This window comes from Lissotriton vulgaris, chromosome 7, assembly GCF_964263255.1.
Source record: "Lissotriton vulgaris chromosome 7, aLisVul1.2, whole genome shotgun sequence".
Classification (NCBI taxonomy): Eukaryota; Metazoa; Chordata; class Amphibia; order Caudata; family Salamandridae; genus Lissotriton; species Lissotriton vulgaris.
In genome coordinates, this window is record NC_141695.1 from 1,439,746,549 (window position 1) to 1,439,760,950 (window position 14,402).

General features: G+C 43.6%; 1 protein-coding gene across 2 annotated transcripts in view; it reads left to right on the plus strand.

Moving 5' to 3' along the window:
• Positions 1-14,402, plus strand: part of L3MBTL1 (L3MBTL histone methyl-lysine binding protein 1) — a 408,694-nt gene that overhangs the window by 308,498 nt on the left and 85,794 nt on the right. For both annotated transcript variants that reach the window (XM_086932247.1, XM_086932248.1), the window contains exons 12-14: positions 10,426-10,577; positions 11,539-11,615; positions 13,579-13,664. In XM_086932247.1, the coding sequence (XP_086788373.1) occupies positions 10,426-10,577; positions 11,539-11,615; positions 13,579-13,664 (315 nt within the window). The remainder of the gene's footprint in view (positions 1-10,425; positions 10,578-11,538; positions 11,616-13,578; positions 13,665-14,402) is intronic.

The window sequence follows — 14,402 nt, forward strand, 5'->3', positions numbered from 1 at the left end:
TTTACTGAAGTGAGATATTTTTCTGTCGAATTTTTACTCTGTGTATCATTGTGTATATGTATATGTTTTTAATTGCACCAAATTATGGGGCCGATTAGGATGGAGGACGGATGCATGACGGCTGGGCTGGAGGCAGCGGAAAATGCACCTCACCGTCCGCCAGCAGCGGGCCTTCCGTCCGCCATATTAGGAAGGGGAACTCTGCACATTTACTGTCTGCCACGTAAAAACATGAACCGCTGCGCGAACACACCAGACACCACTGCGGACGGAGCCAATCCAGGCTCCCCGCCGTGCGAAATGACGTCCCGACCGTCCGCAATATTACGATTTTGCAAACAAACCAGAACACTGCAGCTGAAACACCTCCATCTCATAGTCGGCGGAAGCACCACAACGGAGAGGGAAAGCATTGCCACGAAACCCACCGCACGGACCCGACCGCCATGGACCCAGCCCTAGTGGGTGTGGACCCTTGCCTGTCAGGTTTTCCACCATGGAAGTGTGTTTTTGATGTGGGTTATTGGGTGAGGGGTGTGTTCATGGTAGATTTGGGTCCTGATTTGCTGGATTGCATGGTACCTTGCGGCCACCATTTTTATTGCGGTCTGACCGCTGCAGTGGATTAGCTTTGTCCCTTCCGCTGATACTTACATTTGTCGATGTTATTTTCCGCTACGGTCGTGGAGGGCGATTCTTTACGTTGCCCTGGCGGTGTTATCCTAATCGTGCTGCCGGTCACTCCACTGCATGGTCGGCGGTTGGGCCTGTTACCGCGGCCACTCTGTCCGTGGCGGTTGGTTTTTCTATTGTTCCGTCCGCGGTCGGCGGTCTTTAGAGACATCCGTCCACTGCAGTCGGATTTTGCTGGAGGGGAATCCTAATAGCACAGATGGTTTTCCCACTGTGCGGTCTGAAGGTCATTTTCCGTGAGACTGGCGGTCTGGATGCTTTCCGTCCGTCATCCTAATCGGCCACTAAGTGTCTAGAATCATACCAATATCTAATTCTGTTACTTTTTATAAAATATTAATAATAATAAATGAGGGATATGATTCTACGTGTTGCTACATATTTTACAATTAGATTTCCTTTGGTTCATTGATGTTGTTGTGATTAATCACATTATTATTGAATAACACAGAAAGGAAAAAAAATTGTTATCGCTTTGCATTTCCCGGTCCTCATCACCTTTGACTTAACATCAGGTATGGTTTGATATTATATCCAACTATGATTCAGATCCCTGTGCATCTTTTAATGCTGCATGATTCAGACACTGGCCCAGGGTCTTCCCCTTCAAGAGCCCGCTTAACAATCGCATTAGCCAACAGTGGTTCCACAATCAATCCACCCTTAGCCAACAGATTCAACAGCTTTGACACTACCACAATCATCACCCTCAACAAGGTAGCAGCTCTAAGCCTCAATGATATGTTGCTGCTGAAGGAGCGAATGCCATTATGATGATGATTACGATTAAGCTGGCGACCAGCCAGAGAACACTTTACATACAAGAGTACCAGAATCAGATGCTCATGTGGTGCGAGAAGGTAAAAGCCCAAGCCTTTTTCCTCCCTATGGCATTGCACTCTTTCATTAACTAGTTGAACGAGCATCTAAGCAAATCAGTCATCAGTCTTCTCTACTGAGAAATCCTTAATATTTCATTTTAAGACGTCAATTAGGAAGGTCCAAACTGTTTTTAATTTGGATTGTTTCTAAGAGGATTACATCCACCCCTTGACGAACCCAAAGTTGGCTACCATCAAAGTTTGCAAACTGGAAAAGACCCTGACATTTCACTTGCATGCTTCATCAATCGATGAAGACCTGATCAGTTATTTATGTGGTCCAGCATCATTCATTGAATCAATCAAAAGCACGTGCCATGCCTATAGACAAAGGGACAATAAGTGGGATATGGTGAAACTCACTTGCAGCCACGAGCACAAGGAAATCATTTCTTCTGCCATCATTGCTAGGTATGATATACAGTCATCGATATACAGTTGTGGAACAACAGTGCTCACCTTTGGGAAAATTTACCAGTAGACAACATAATATAGGCTAAAGCTATCCTGAAGAAGGATGAGCAGTATTGCCTCAGCCTCAATTGATGCTCGGTGAATTCTCCTTTGTCAGATTTCACCAGTTAGGGAGTTCTGCTGCTTTACAGAGGTATTGCTGGCTAACAGAGTGCTGCTTTTAGGTCGGATGTTCTGGTGAAAGTCAGGGACATGCATTCTTACAAAGAGAATGCCTTTGGGGCACATATTAAACGTATGCTTCAGGCAATTAGGGGAGATACTGACACAGCTAGGTTACAGCTAGGTCTTTTGGTGTAGTGCAGAATTGCCAATTAATTGTTTAGAATATGAATGATGCGAAACAAAGCATGTTGGCTATTCTCTCCGGAAGGACATCTTAGTGCCTGCCTGCAGTCTGGACAGGGTTCAGGTTGATGGAGACTAGTAACACCAGGACACACTCACTCTGCAGCTGATAAGGGCACTTTAATAGCGACAGAATAATGACAAGATCTTTATGAGCAAAGATGTATCTCCATTCCCACAGTTTCTCATGAAAAGCATGGCCCTAAAGGGTAGGAGGGCACATCTGCAAAACTTGCAGATCCAGGGCTTGGTGTCCACAGAGGAGAGCAACCAAGTTAGCATACAGAACACCGAAGTAATGGTCTGCATGGGCAAAATTAACATCACATATTGTACTGTGAAGCGAGTCAGAATAAGATCTTTTCCTGTTGTCATTAGAAGCTCAGCATCTGTGGAGCATGTACCACAGCTGACAGCACACCTCCAGTCATGGGTGGGACTGGGTGAAAGACAGCTGTCCATAATATTTCAGTGCTGGGGAACCCTGCAGTGAGACCTTTTTGCAACCAATCAAAACACCAAATTTTTCCAGTTCACCAACAGATAGAGATGCTGTTTCCCAAGGGGTGGCCTTTTTAGTGAACTGCACAGCTCTGTAACCCACAGTCTTTGCAGTTGACAATCTGGCTACCCAAGAATGTGGCTGTTTAGACCTCCAAGAACACTAAAAACAAGGCGTCAAGGACCTGGACCTTCTATCAATGTCTCCACATCAGTTGCTCCCTTATCTTCGCTCCATGTCGCCAAATCAGAGCTAAAGTAAACTTGAATCAGGGTACACCTAGCTACCTTTCTCACACATTGAGGAAAGCTGAGCCAATGTATTTGTTCACATTGAGGATAGTCTAGGAGTTCATGAGAAGATGCTTTCGAACTTTTCCAAAATCTTGGGAAATGACCACTGTCATATCAGCTTTGATGAAGGTGCTTCTCAGGTTCCTTCATAGGTTCTATTCAACATCTTGTATGAAAAACAGCCTTCTTGATTGCTGTCATTTCAGCGAGAAGAGTAATTGTGAAGCTAGCTTTCTTGATAAAGGGACCGTACCTACATTTTTACAAATACACAGTAGCTCTCAAAACCACCCCAAGATTCATTCTATTTGAATCAGTTGATCCCCTTACCTACTTTCTTTATAGAACCAAATACTGTCTCCAAAAACAGATTAAAACCCGATGTCAAAAGTTGGTTAAAGTTCCAGTTAGAAAAATGTAAGGATTTTCGTCAGTCAGACCAACTTTTTTTAGGTTTTGGTCTAGCTTACAAACACAGGCCATGATAAAACAAACGTATTAAGATGGATTGTCATCTGTATCACTGCAGCTCACGTTCAGGTGGGTAGAATGCTAGTAGTTCACTTTTCGGAAGGCATGGCTGCTGTCCACTTCACCATAGTACACTTAAAAGACCACTGCAGTGCCTGAAACTTCGAGGATGAAAAACACACCTTGGCTAGTCACTCCTGCCTGCCTTGATGTGAATTTCAGAGAAGAGAAGACAGTACGACAGCTGCTTTGAAATTCATTTGTTTAAGGTTTTGTTCTTTTCTGCCTACCACTGTTGCTTCTAAGATACTGCTTTGTTGGTCTCTTTTAGTGAATCTATGAAAGAACCAATCACTTAACTGTAACTACAGCTCTCCAATGTTAGTATCTGTCTTTTATCAATTCATATTCAATGTGCCCACACCCCCTTTCACGAGGTCCCCAAGGCTCTGGTATTACTTAGGGCATGATTTTGAGTTTCGTAGAGAGGATACTCCGCCACATGACAGGATACTCTGCCACAGAGGTGGCAGAGTATCCTGCTCACCAAACTGTTGGTTTACCCACTTTGACTCAGATGGGTAGACCGTTAGGTTTCTGATGGGGTGTCTCCACTGGCTCCACCGTCTGAAACCTACACTGATGAGTGAAGGACAAGCTGCAATCAGTGAAAGAACATCAGATCACTTGCCCTGCGGACAGTCATATGTTCTATTTTTTTCTGTTTGGAAGTAATCAAGGATTTCAGGGTCATTAGTAAAATGCTTTTCAAAGACAAACTCCTACTTTCGGATTTTGTTTTTGAAAAATTAAAAAAGTTTGATGGGCGGCAGCGTCAAGGATGGCGGGCCACCCTCCAATCTTTAGATCAGGTTCTAGCTTTTGACAAGCTCTGAAAATATGCAAATATGCACAGTTAAAGCCTTTGAAGAGAGTTGAACTCAGCATCTTCAAAAAAACATTGGCTATAATTCAGGTCACATAATGAGGAGGATATTCTACAAGTAGTATATGGCTTTAATGATAATAGTGTTAAATATGTGGACTGGGAAGTAAACTTTTTTGAGGATTCACAGCCTGACCAATGAGATTAACACAGGCCCGTGAACTTGACAAAGCCAAGGACATCAGCAGGTGAGAGGGTTTTCTATCCACCAACTTTTTGGCACTGTGAGTACATGGCATCCTTTGGTTTATGGAGCAAGAAGCCAGCAAGTGTAACCTGCATGTACTAACAAATTCGGCAAGCCATAGTGTTTTGTAAATCTATGAAAGATGCCAAGACTGGAAAGCATACTTACAGTTACGCTACTTTACCTGCCTTCAGGTCTGTTACTCGAAGTGAAATATCATCCAAAGATGGGTGTATCTAAAATACATAAGATACGAATAATGTAATGTAAAGTGACAAGTGACCATCTATAATTCTAATAGTAATTGCAGGTGTACACATACACCTTCAAGTATGACTTCATGTGTCATGACCTTCTGATGTACTTCATCTCAGACACTTATGTCCCACAGAGGACCAACATAGGAATTCTATCCAAACAGGCTATCCCATAGTAACAAAGTTTTTGCCACTTATACTACCACCAAACCCATTATTTAATACATTTTGTCACCAGCAGTATGAAATAAAATAGCAGTAGCAATACAGGCTAATGCCCTTTGACCTTCTTTGTGCACCGCCTGGCACTCTTGTTAAAGTCGTGCAGTAATGGTTACAGAGAAAACGTGCCCTATTTGGAGAATGTGCAGTGTTCTTTGCGCATGTCATGACGAAAAGGTTTACGTATGCGGTGGTCCATTGCAGTGCACCTTTGGCATTCTTCATCCCTAATTCCACATAGAATGTCTGCATCATACTCTGGAAATTTCTCTGTGCCGAGTCCTTCGCTGGTTGACCTTCTCTCAGTGCCAATTTTGACCGCACTCCCCACCGAGATTCTGTCTAAAACTAAGCCACTCCTACAGAGGTTCAGCAAGGAGGCCCAGTCACCTGTAGAAGAGGAAAAGTAATTGGAGTGAGACAATTCTTACCAGTGCTGTTAGCAAACAACGCATGATATATTTGTCTCGGATTCCAACCAAATTCAAAATGCCCTGATTCATTCTGGCATGATACAGATGATGACTGTGAGGCAGCCCATTGACTCCCACCCATATTCTTACATGGCAGACTACTTGGCCTTACATCAAGCTAGTGGACTGGGTCCCTCCCCCAAGTAAGAAATGGATTGTCCATCAGGGAACTGTTCCCATGAGGTGGCTCCATTCTTTGTGTTGCTCAGGAACGCTGCTGAAGTCCTTGAATTTCTCCTTCCCTTGGTGGAAAACAAGTCAAACATCTTGACAGCGGATTTTCAGCCAGCCAGGTCATGTCTGCTTTGGCAGGGAACTGTTTGATCTCCAGGTGCAAAGATGTGCCCTGTTTTCTTGTCGATTCAGCTATCTATGGAAAGGTTGGCCATGCGAGTCTTATCATGTACAAAACAAAATGCGGACTCCTTTCTGCTAACCGCGCTGGACAGAAAGTTACGGAAGCTGGTACTTGATAAGCAGAAGACCTGTTTTCGTAATCGAGCTACACGGAGAGCGATGTTTGGGACGAGACCGTCAGACTCGTGAGCTCAAGATTTGGGGACAAAATAGGATCCCTCAGATGCATGGACTGTCTTTTTGACGTCGCGCAAGATACTGAATCTCTTTGTGGGTTGGAAATATCACCACAAATGGAAGGTCCTTATCAAAAAGGACATAGCCTTGAGAAAGTCGTAGGATGATTTCCTTTTGTAAGCAACGAAACACATGTTGGCTGTCTGAAGCAAGACCAAAATAATAAAGAAAGAAAATAAGAATTGAAATAACTTGTGTATAGTTTGTGCTTACATCGTGCACTCAACAAATTGTTGATACACCTATGGCGTATGCTGAGGATTTGTTTCTACATTTTGTTGGCTTTGGCTGCTATTTTGGGGAGGTTGGTGGTTCTCCTCACCTTACAGCACCTTCTTCCAAATAAGTGGTTTTATGTACAAATACATATGTTATTCTTCTGAGTGGCGCCAATATACCTAAGCATTATACCACTGTTCATTAGTAGTTGCAAGAAGAGGACCTTGTCTGGCAGTCTTTTACCCGGCTTTGTCAATGCAGCTTGCTTGTTGTTGATGTATACACATGACCTTTAGGATTTGGAGCAGGTGGTGGTGCCAAACTTTACTGACGACCTTAGAGTCTACTTTGCAGAGGTGCTTTGGGCACAGATACGAACGAATCCTCCAGGCAAATAAATAGAGCTGGCCTGGATATGGCCGATTCTCCAGTGAGAGCTATGAATTCATCTGTAGCCCTCAGGATCTCTGAGGGCTACATATGTTATCTCTTATCTCTGAACATTTGGCTTCCCCAGGTATGCCCAAGCAGCAGTGATGTACATGCTTTTTGATGGAGCAAGGCTTTTGGGATAAGGCAGATGCTGCCCTTGAGATGTTCAAAGCAGGCAGGGTGATAGGCCAATCTTTGGGCCTTCAATCATTAGAGAAAGACTACTGTGAAGGCTTCTGTTTTCGGCAGTGCCTGCCTTCCCAGTCTTCAGCACAGGAACCAGCTCCTCAGGCAATACAATGGTAGAGGTAATGGCAGAGGCACCCAGCCCCAGCAACCCTCCTCCTTCTCCTTCTTCCTTCTCCTCAACTTCTCTCATGCTGCCTGGAAAACCAGTTTAGCTTTCCCTTGAAATAGTATGTGCAGCCAGTGAGAGTTGTTAGCTATCCTCTTTCTGCCGTTCTGGCAGCCATAACTTCAGACCAAACGCTTCTTAATGTTGGAGAATGGGTACACCCTACCCTTGCAACAGAACCATCCCTTTCTACAGACCTTTTTGCCGGGAAACCACCTTTGAATACTGCTGCAGGAGGTGGCAGTCCCACTGCTGAAAGGAGCAGCAGGTTAGTGTCACAGCAGGAAGTTGGGTGGGGATACTACTCTTGGTACTACCTAGTTCCAAAGAAGGACAGCAGTCATGATCCAATTAAATATCCTCACACTCTTGGATTTTTATATTAAGCAAGAAAAGAGCAAGAAGCTGTTCTTGGCTCAGATTCCTCTGGCACCTAAGGGTGAAGACTGGATGGTTTCAGTGGACTTACAAGATATGTATTCCCATACACTGATCCTGGAGTCGCAGAGGAAGTACCTGTGTTTCATGGTAGGGTCCACTCACTACCAATTTGCTCTCCTTTTGTTTGAATCATCAGCAGCTCCTCGAGTCTTCACAAAGGTGATGGCAGAGGTTGAAGCCCATCTCAGGAATCTTGGCTGGCAGTTCAAAGTCAGTTCACCAGAGATGGTGTCACATCACTTGCAAGCAACTGCCTGCTGTTCAATCTGGGTTTCTCTGTCAGCATGCAGAAGTCTCACTTAGATCCTCTCAGTGCCTCCTGTTCATATGCGCACTACTGGACACAAAATTACTCTGAGCCTCCCCATCTCTGCCGAGAGTCTTAAAAAATCAGGATGTCTAATCTTTCCAGAGGATGTGCAGATTCCTATCCTGGTGATTCTTCGCCAGCTTGGTCTGCTAGCTTTGTCATCAACCTGGTCACATAAGCTCACTGGCACATGAGGGCTTTCTAGTGGTGCCTCTGCAAACAGTGGTTCCAGCCCACAGAAGATCTAGCAGTCTCCATCATGATTTCCTGGGATAATGCAGAGGATCTAGTTTGGTGGGCAGTGGAAGAGCACTATCTCAGGTGTTGTCCTTCCCCTGCCAGTCATTGTCATGGATGCATCCACCTTAGAATGGGGTTCTCATCTGGAGGAGCTAGTGATAATAGGCCTCTAGTCTCTAGAACAGCACCTTCTTCACATCAACCAGCTCAAACTGAGGGCTATTTGGCAGATGCTTGAGGCTTCCTTCCTTCCATTCTCAGTCTATCTGTCCAGATCCTGATGAACAGCGTGACTGTAATATCCACCACTAATCCTTTGGGTTCGGAGTAGCATGCTATTCGCTGAAAAGCGCTTTAACACCTCATATGGGGTAGTAAGTGCTAGATAAATACAACTACAATGTGGTACATCAACAAATAAGGAGGAATGGTCTTTCACTTTCTGTGTCAAGATGTGCTGAGGCTTTGGGAGTGGACGTACCAGCATGAGATTTTGGTAGTCGCCAACCTTCTGACCAGGTCTCCGAACACCAGAGCTGACTGTGTGAGCCGGTGCCATTTTGTCAACAATGACTGGTGTACACATCCAGAGGTGGCATAGTAAATCTTTGCCCTGTGGGGCACTTCTCAGGTGTTCCTCTTTGACACTTGCACCAATGCCCATTGCTAGCAGTTCTTCGCTCTCCATTACCTGCTACAGAAAGCCTTGGACACATGCTCCAATTGGGGTAGAACTATCCACTTAATTACGCATTTCCTCCCATAATCTTGATTCCTCGTGTCCTGAGAAAGATTCACCAGAACTGGCCCAACTCACTCTCATCATCCCGGACTTGCCAAGAAGGGTGTGCTTCACGGACTTTCTGTAACTCTTTTGGTTCCCCAGTTCTGTCTTCTTCTCAGGTAGGACTTCTCCCATTCAGAGGAGTTAGTTCTGCACCCCTGCCACCAGAGCCTCCTCTTTCATGCTGGGATTGAGTAGGGGCACCTGACCTACTTCTATCTGCCACCGGATGTGGTCGACAAGATCCTTTCGGCTCCTCACCCCTCCCCCAAATAGGACTGTGGTGGAAGGTGGAGCAAATTTTTTGCATGTGCTGCAGCATATGGGGTTAATCCCTTGAGAGTTTGCCTATCTGAGGTCCTCTGATTGATCCTCCCGCTAATCCAGCAGGGATGTGTGGTGGGAACCATCAAGTAATGCTTTGTGGCTCAGTCAGCTTTTCTCTGCCTTCCAGACCAGCTAGCCCTGTTCAAGTCCCTAGTCATGATAATGTTTTTGAAGGGACTGACAAATTTGTTTCCACCCACTTCTTTCCTCATGCTACACCCCTGCTCAGAAGGAACTACCAAAGGGAGTACGAACCCAGTCCACCTGGGTAAAATCTTTTACTTCAACCCTGGCCTGGGTTTTCCTGGGGCTAAGATCTACCAGGCGGCAATATGGGCTCCCCTTCATACCTATTTCAAACATTAGTGTCTGGATCTGAGGTAAGAAGGGATATCTATTTTGCATGCGTGGTGCTTCATAATTTCCCCATTTGATCACTTCTTCAGACCTTCCACCTAGTGAGGTACGTTTTTGGAATCTATTCAATGGTTGAGGTATCTGCATGTATATGTTTCCATGAGAAGGATAAGTTACTTACATTTAATAACGATCTTTCAGGTGGATACTCCTCCTGTAGATTCCTTACTGATGCTAACAATTCCCCCTTTTGAAAGATGATCATAAGCCACACCAAGAAGGTTACAGTTTAGATTGCTGGTACTGCACTCTACCAGGGCATGAGTAAAACGGATGAAAACTGACGTGGCATACTGGGGTGGACTCTGTATGGGTCCAGTGATGTCACCATGGCATTGCTTCCAGGGTGTCAATTAAGTCAAAACCCTTTACTGGCGTAGGAGAGCTATGAAAAGTTTCTGCATCCAGTCTGACGCCTGGGAATATTCAACAGGTGAGGAATATGCAGGTAAATAGTAGCTCCACCAGAAATATTATTACCAAAGGTAAAACTTTCTTCAATACTTCCCTAACCTGCTTTTTAACTTTCCTCTAATTCTCTACTTTTCTCTCTGTGCAGAATAGCTCACCTGTGGGATTCCAAGTTGGGATGAAACTAGAAGCTGTGGACCGGATGAATCCATCTCTAATATGTGTTGCCACAGTGACTGATGTTGTTGACAATCGATTTTTAGTGCACTTTGACAACTGGGATGATACCTACGACTATTGGTAAGCAGAGTTTAAATACCAATAGGTTGTACCTGTCTGGGTGTACTTTAATTGGTCCCACTCTACCACAAGCAGTGTTCTAGGACACCACATCCTACCTACAGGATAAGAAGACCATTAAGATGTGGAAGCTAAAGTTGTTTTTAGGAACAGGACATGAGTTTTCAAATATTTACACTGGTTTGGAAAATAATGATTGCATTAAACAGCCAATCCTTTGGTGGCATTATGATGTGAATAATTACTGCTCTAATGGGAAAACATATTTTTATATGTCCTTCTGAAAGAGTCTGTGATAGAAAACACCAGAAACCTCACCCAAGAAAGAGAACTAGAATGTGTAATTAAATTGGGAGACTTATTAAGTTCTCTAAATCTCAGTTACCTATATAAATATGTTTTAATTCACAGTCCTTTCATACACAATTTCCAGGCTTTGTGGGCAGACAAAACAGGCATAAGCACTCAGTTCTGTGTACACCCAACACACAGGCCATACATCTGCAGCTTAAAGACAAAGATGCCCACACCAGATTGATACATGCAAACCATATACCTCCTTTGTAAATCGTTGGAAACAGACATGCACATTCAGGTTATCACCATTACACACTAAGGCTGCAAATATTCCCTCACACCTAGATTTCATCCTGTGGGTCAATTTTCCACTATCTTATCAGTAGTAATATTAAAGCAACCTACTGACTATTTGTAAAGGGCATGTTTTCTGTAATTTCAGTGGACCTAGGTTTGCATCAGTAATCTCAGGGCATTCAAAGTGAAAGATGTTTTGGAATGCCATATAAAGATGCATACATGCCATACTATGTGCACAATTATGTGCTTTTGTAGTTTAGATGCCTCCTGCTGGTGGTATTTCAGAAGTTGCATAATTAAAAATAGTGGAGTAGAATTACTTAAACTAGAGTGATACATATCTGCTTTATCTATTCCCCTCCAGGTGTGATCCGAGCAGTCCATACATTCATCCTGTTGGTTGGTGTCAGGAGCATGGTAAACCTCTCACTCCTCCTCAGGGTGAGTATGGGAATATTATAACATAACAAATATTACAGTATACACCTCTTTGGATACATAAGACTAAAATGTATTCCGCCCTGTTAGTATTGACAGGCAGTGTGGGTTTTACACAGGATTATCGCTTTCTCTGTGCTGTGAAAAGGGTGTTGTGGGTGTTGTGAGTTCAAACAGTGTAACATTAGAGTGCCAGAACAGCTAATTGTTTCTTGCAGAGGTTGGCAGCATGGATCACTCCCCCACTTTCCAAGATGTCTCCCCACTGTTGATGTGATTCCAGGGGACCCATCTTCACATGGCTAGATATGAAAAGAAGCCAGTGCATCTTTCAGAGACCACTTACACTAAGACCAGGAAAAAGTCTGTTCATGAGAGGTATCAACCCACACTCCACCCTCTTAATCATGACAGGACAGATAATATCCCCTGAGAGAGAGAGATTGAATCTCTTTTATAATCATGCTGAAATTCCCTATTGGGGTAAAAGTACACCAACAATGCACAGCACCCTTCTCCACTCCTCAGTGGGATTGTACTGCCCATTCTATAATGGTAGTCAAGCAGATCTCCAGCATTGGTTCTTTCATAGATTCACCTGCTTGGATTGTTCCCTGTTGTCAGCATTATGCCCAAGAACAGTGTTTGATTAATAGGACATTAATTTAATGTAAAAGCACCCTGGGCCTCATTTTCAAGAAATTAGCACAGTGCAGTGACACAAGCCATTTGGCTGCACCACACTGCATTAATTCCGAAGCACATGGATGCGTCATATCTACAACTTTATGACAGATCTCTTTGCTCTCCCCTGCGCTGCTGCAAAATTAGCTGCCATGCGCCGACGCAGGCACCCTTGCACCATTCTGCGTTCAGGGGAATGATTGTTTATGTGTGGGAAGGTGTCACTGCCTTCACATAAACAATCTTAAATGGCGTGTTAAAACTTCTATGTGTGCTGCTTAATGCAACACACATAGAAGTTGAAAAACGTCATTTTCTTAAAGGATTGTTTATGTGCAGGAAGGGACACCTTCCTGCACATAAACAATCACAAGAGGTGATTTCCTCGTTCTATATGTGCTACAGAATGCAGCACGCATGGAAAAAGGGAAAAAACGAGGAGAAATGAAAACATTCTCCTCGTTGTGCCTCCCTGTGCCTCTCCTGGGGAGGTGTAACATTCGGGTGCATTTTCAAGTTCACGATTTCTAGTAAATCTGGAAATGGCAGAAGCCATGGGCGTTGCATGGGAACACCCACAGAAACACCCATGGAACAACCTTTTCACGCAAAGGGGTTGCGTGTAAAGGGGCCATATTTACAAGGACATGAAAAGCCATGCAGGGTGGCTTTACGTGTCCTTGTAAATAAGGGGCAGCAGGTTGCACTGCCTGGTGCAAGGGGCTTGTAAATAACCCCTCTCAGACTCTTTTAAGGCCACGTAGCTCAGATTATTAAAGCATGTGAGTGAAAGGGAACAACCAGTAATCCTGTAACTGGAGGTATGGTGGGTCGTGTTCCTTTTCTTTTCAGAGAAGCTCCACACAATGTAATCTGATAGTTTTTTGTGTTAGTTGCTCTGTGCTATTAGCTGTTTTCGACCAACAAATTCCACCTGAGACGATGGGGAATCCCATATTGTCTGTAATTGCAAAATGCACAGTGCCTTATTTCAATATTTTATCCAGGGACAGTATCTGAAGCAACTTGTTGAAAGTGCATACCATATGGTAGCTGTTAAAGAGTGTTTCTTGGCATAACGCATTGAATAGTAGTTGACCAAAAAATGGAACATGAGCTCTAGGGACAGGTGTAACTTTTGATTTCCAGCCACACTATCGTTATCCATGCTCAGGGGCATGTATGGCATGAACTTATGTATGGATATCACTCTGACCTGTCATGCCCAAGTTTTCCTCATCTTTTCTGTTTTAACAAACATCACCTTATTTTATTTTAATAGATTATCCAGATCCAGACAGCTTTTGCTGGGAAAAGTATTTATCTGAAACTGGTGCCAGTGCTGTCCCATCATGTTTCTTCAAAGTGGTGAGATCTGAGATACATTTTTTCCATTACTGCCTAACCTCGGGGTCTTTCTTACAGTTTCTGTTCTTATTCCACTAAAATAAGCTATTTATTCTATTCCCTTACATAGACACATGGAATGTTTTTTTCTTCGGTTGTTTATTTTTCAACTGGTCATGCCATCTCATCAAAGTGGAAGGATTTTGAAATATAACCCCATAACCGGAGTGGACTGTTTTACACCAATGATTATAATTCGAGTAAAGATAGAATTGTCAACTAAAGGAGGAAGACCTACTGGCCTCTGCAGCATGTACAGTGTCTGGCAGACTATTTATCCATGCCTGTCCAAATGCCGCAGTGTGAGACCAGGAGTGGGGCTTCAGACACCTCAATTCAGATGCCAGCTACTGTCAGCTAGTCTCATTTTTAGGCATTTTATCTACATTTTACACTATTCTCCTCTGTTTGCTCAGATTTCATCTGATGATTCATTCCTTTCTGTATTTGGTTAGTTTTCCTTTCTGTTTCAAGCACCCAGTACTTTGAGTTTATAATGCTCTTTCATTACTTTATTTAATCTACATTTGATCTTTTATCCCCTACAGTTCCTCATTGCTTCCTGTCATTACTCTGTTGTTTGTATATGCTGGGCTGTGTAGCTCTATTGGTTCCTCTGTTTTTTTCATACCCATTGTGTTTTTTTCTCCTACTCTGTCTGCTCTATTCTGCCTCTTATCTTTATCTATTCCTGTGTGA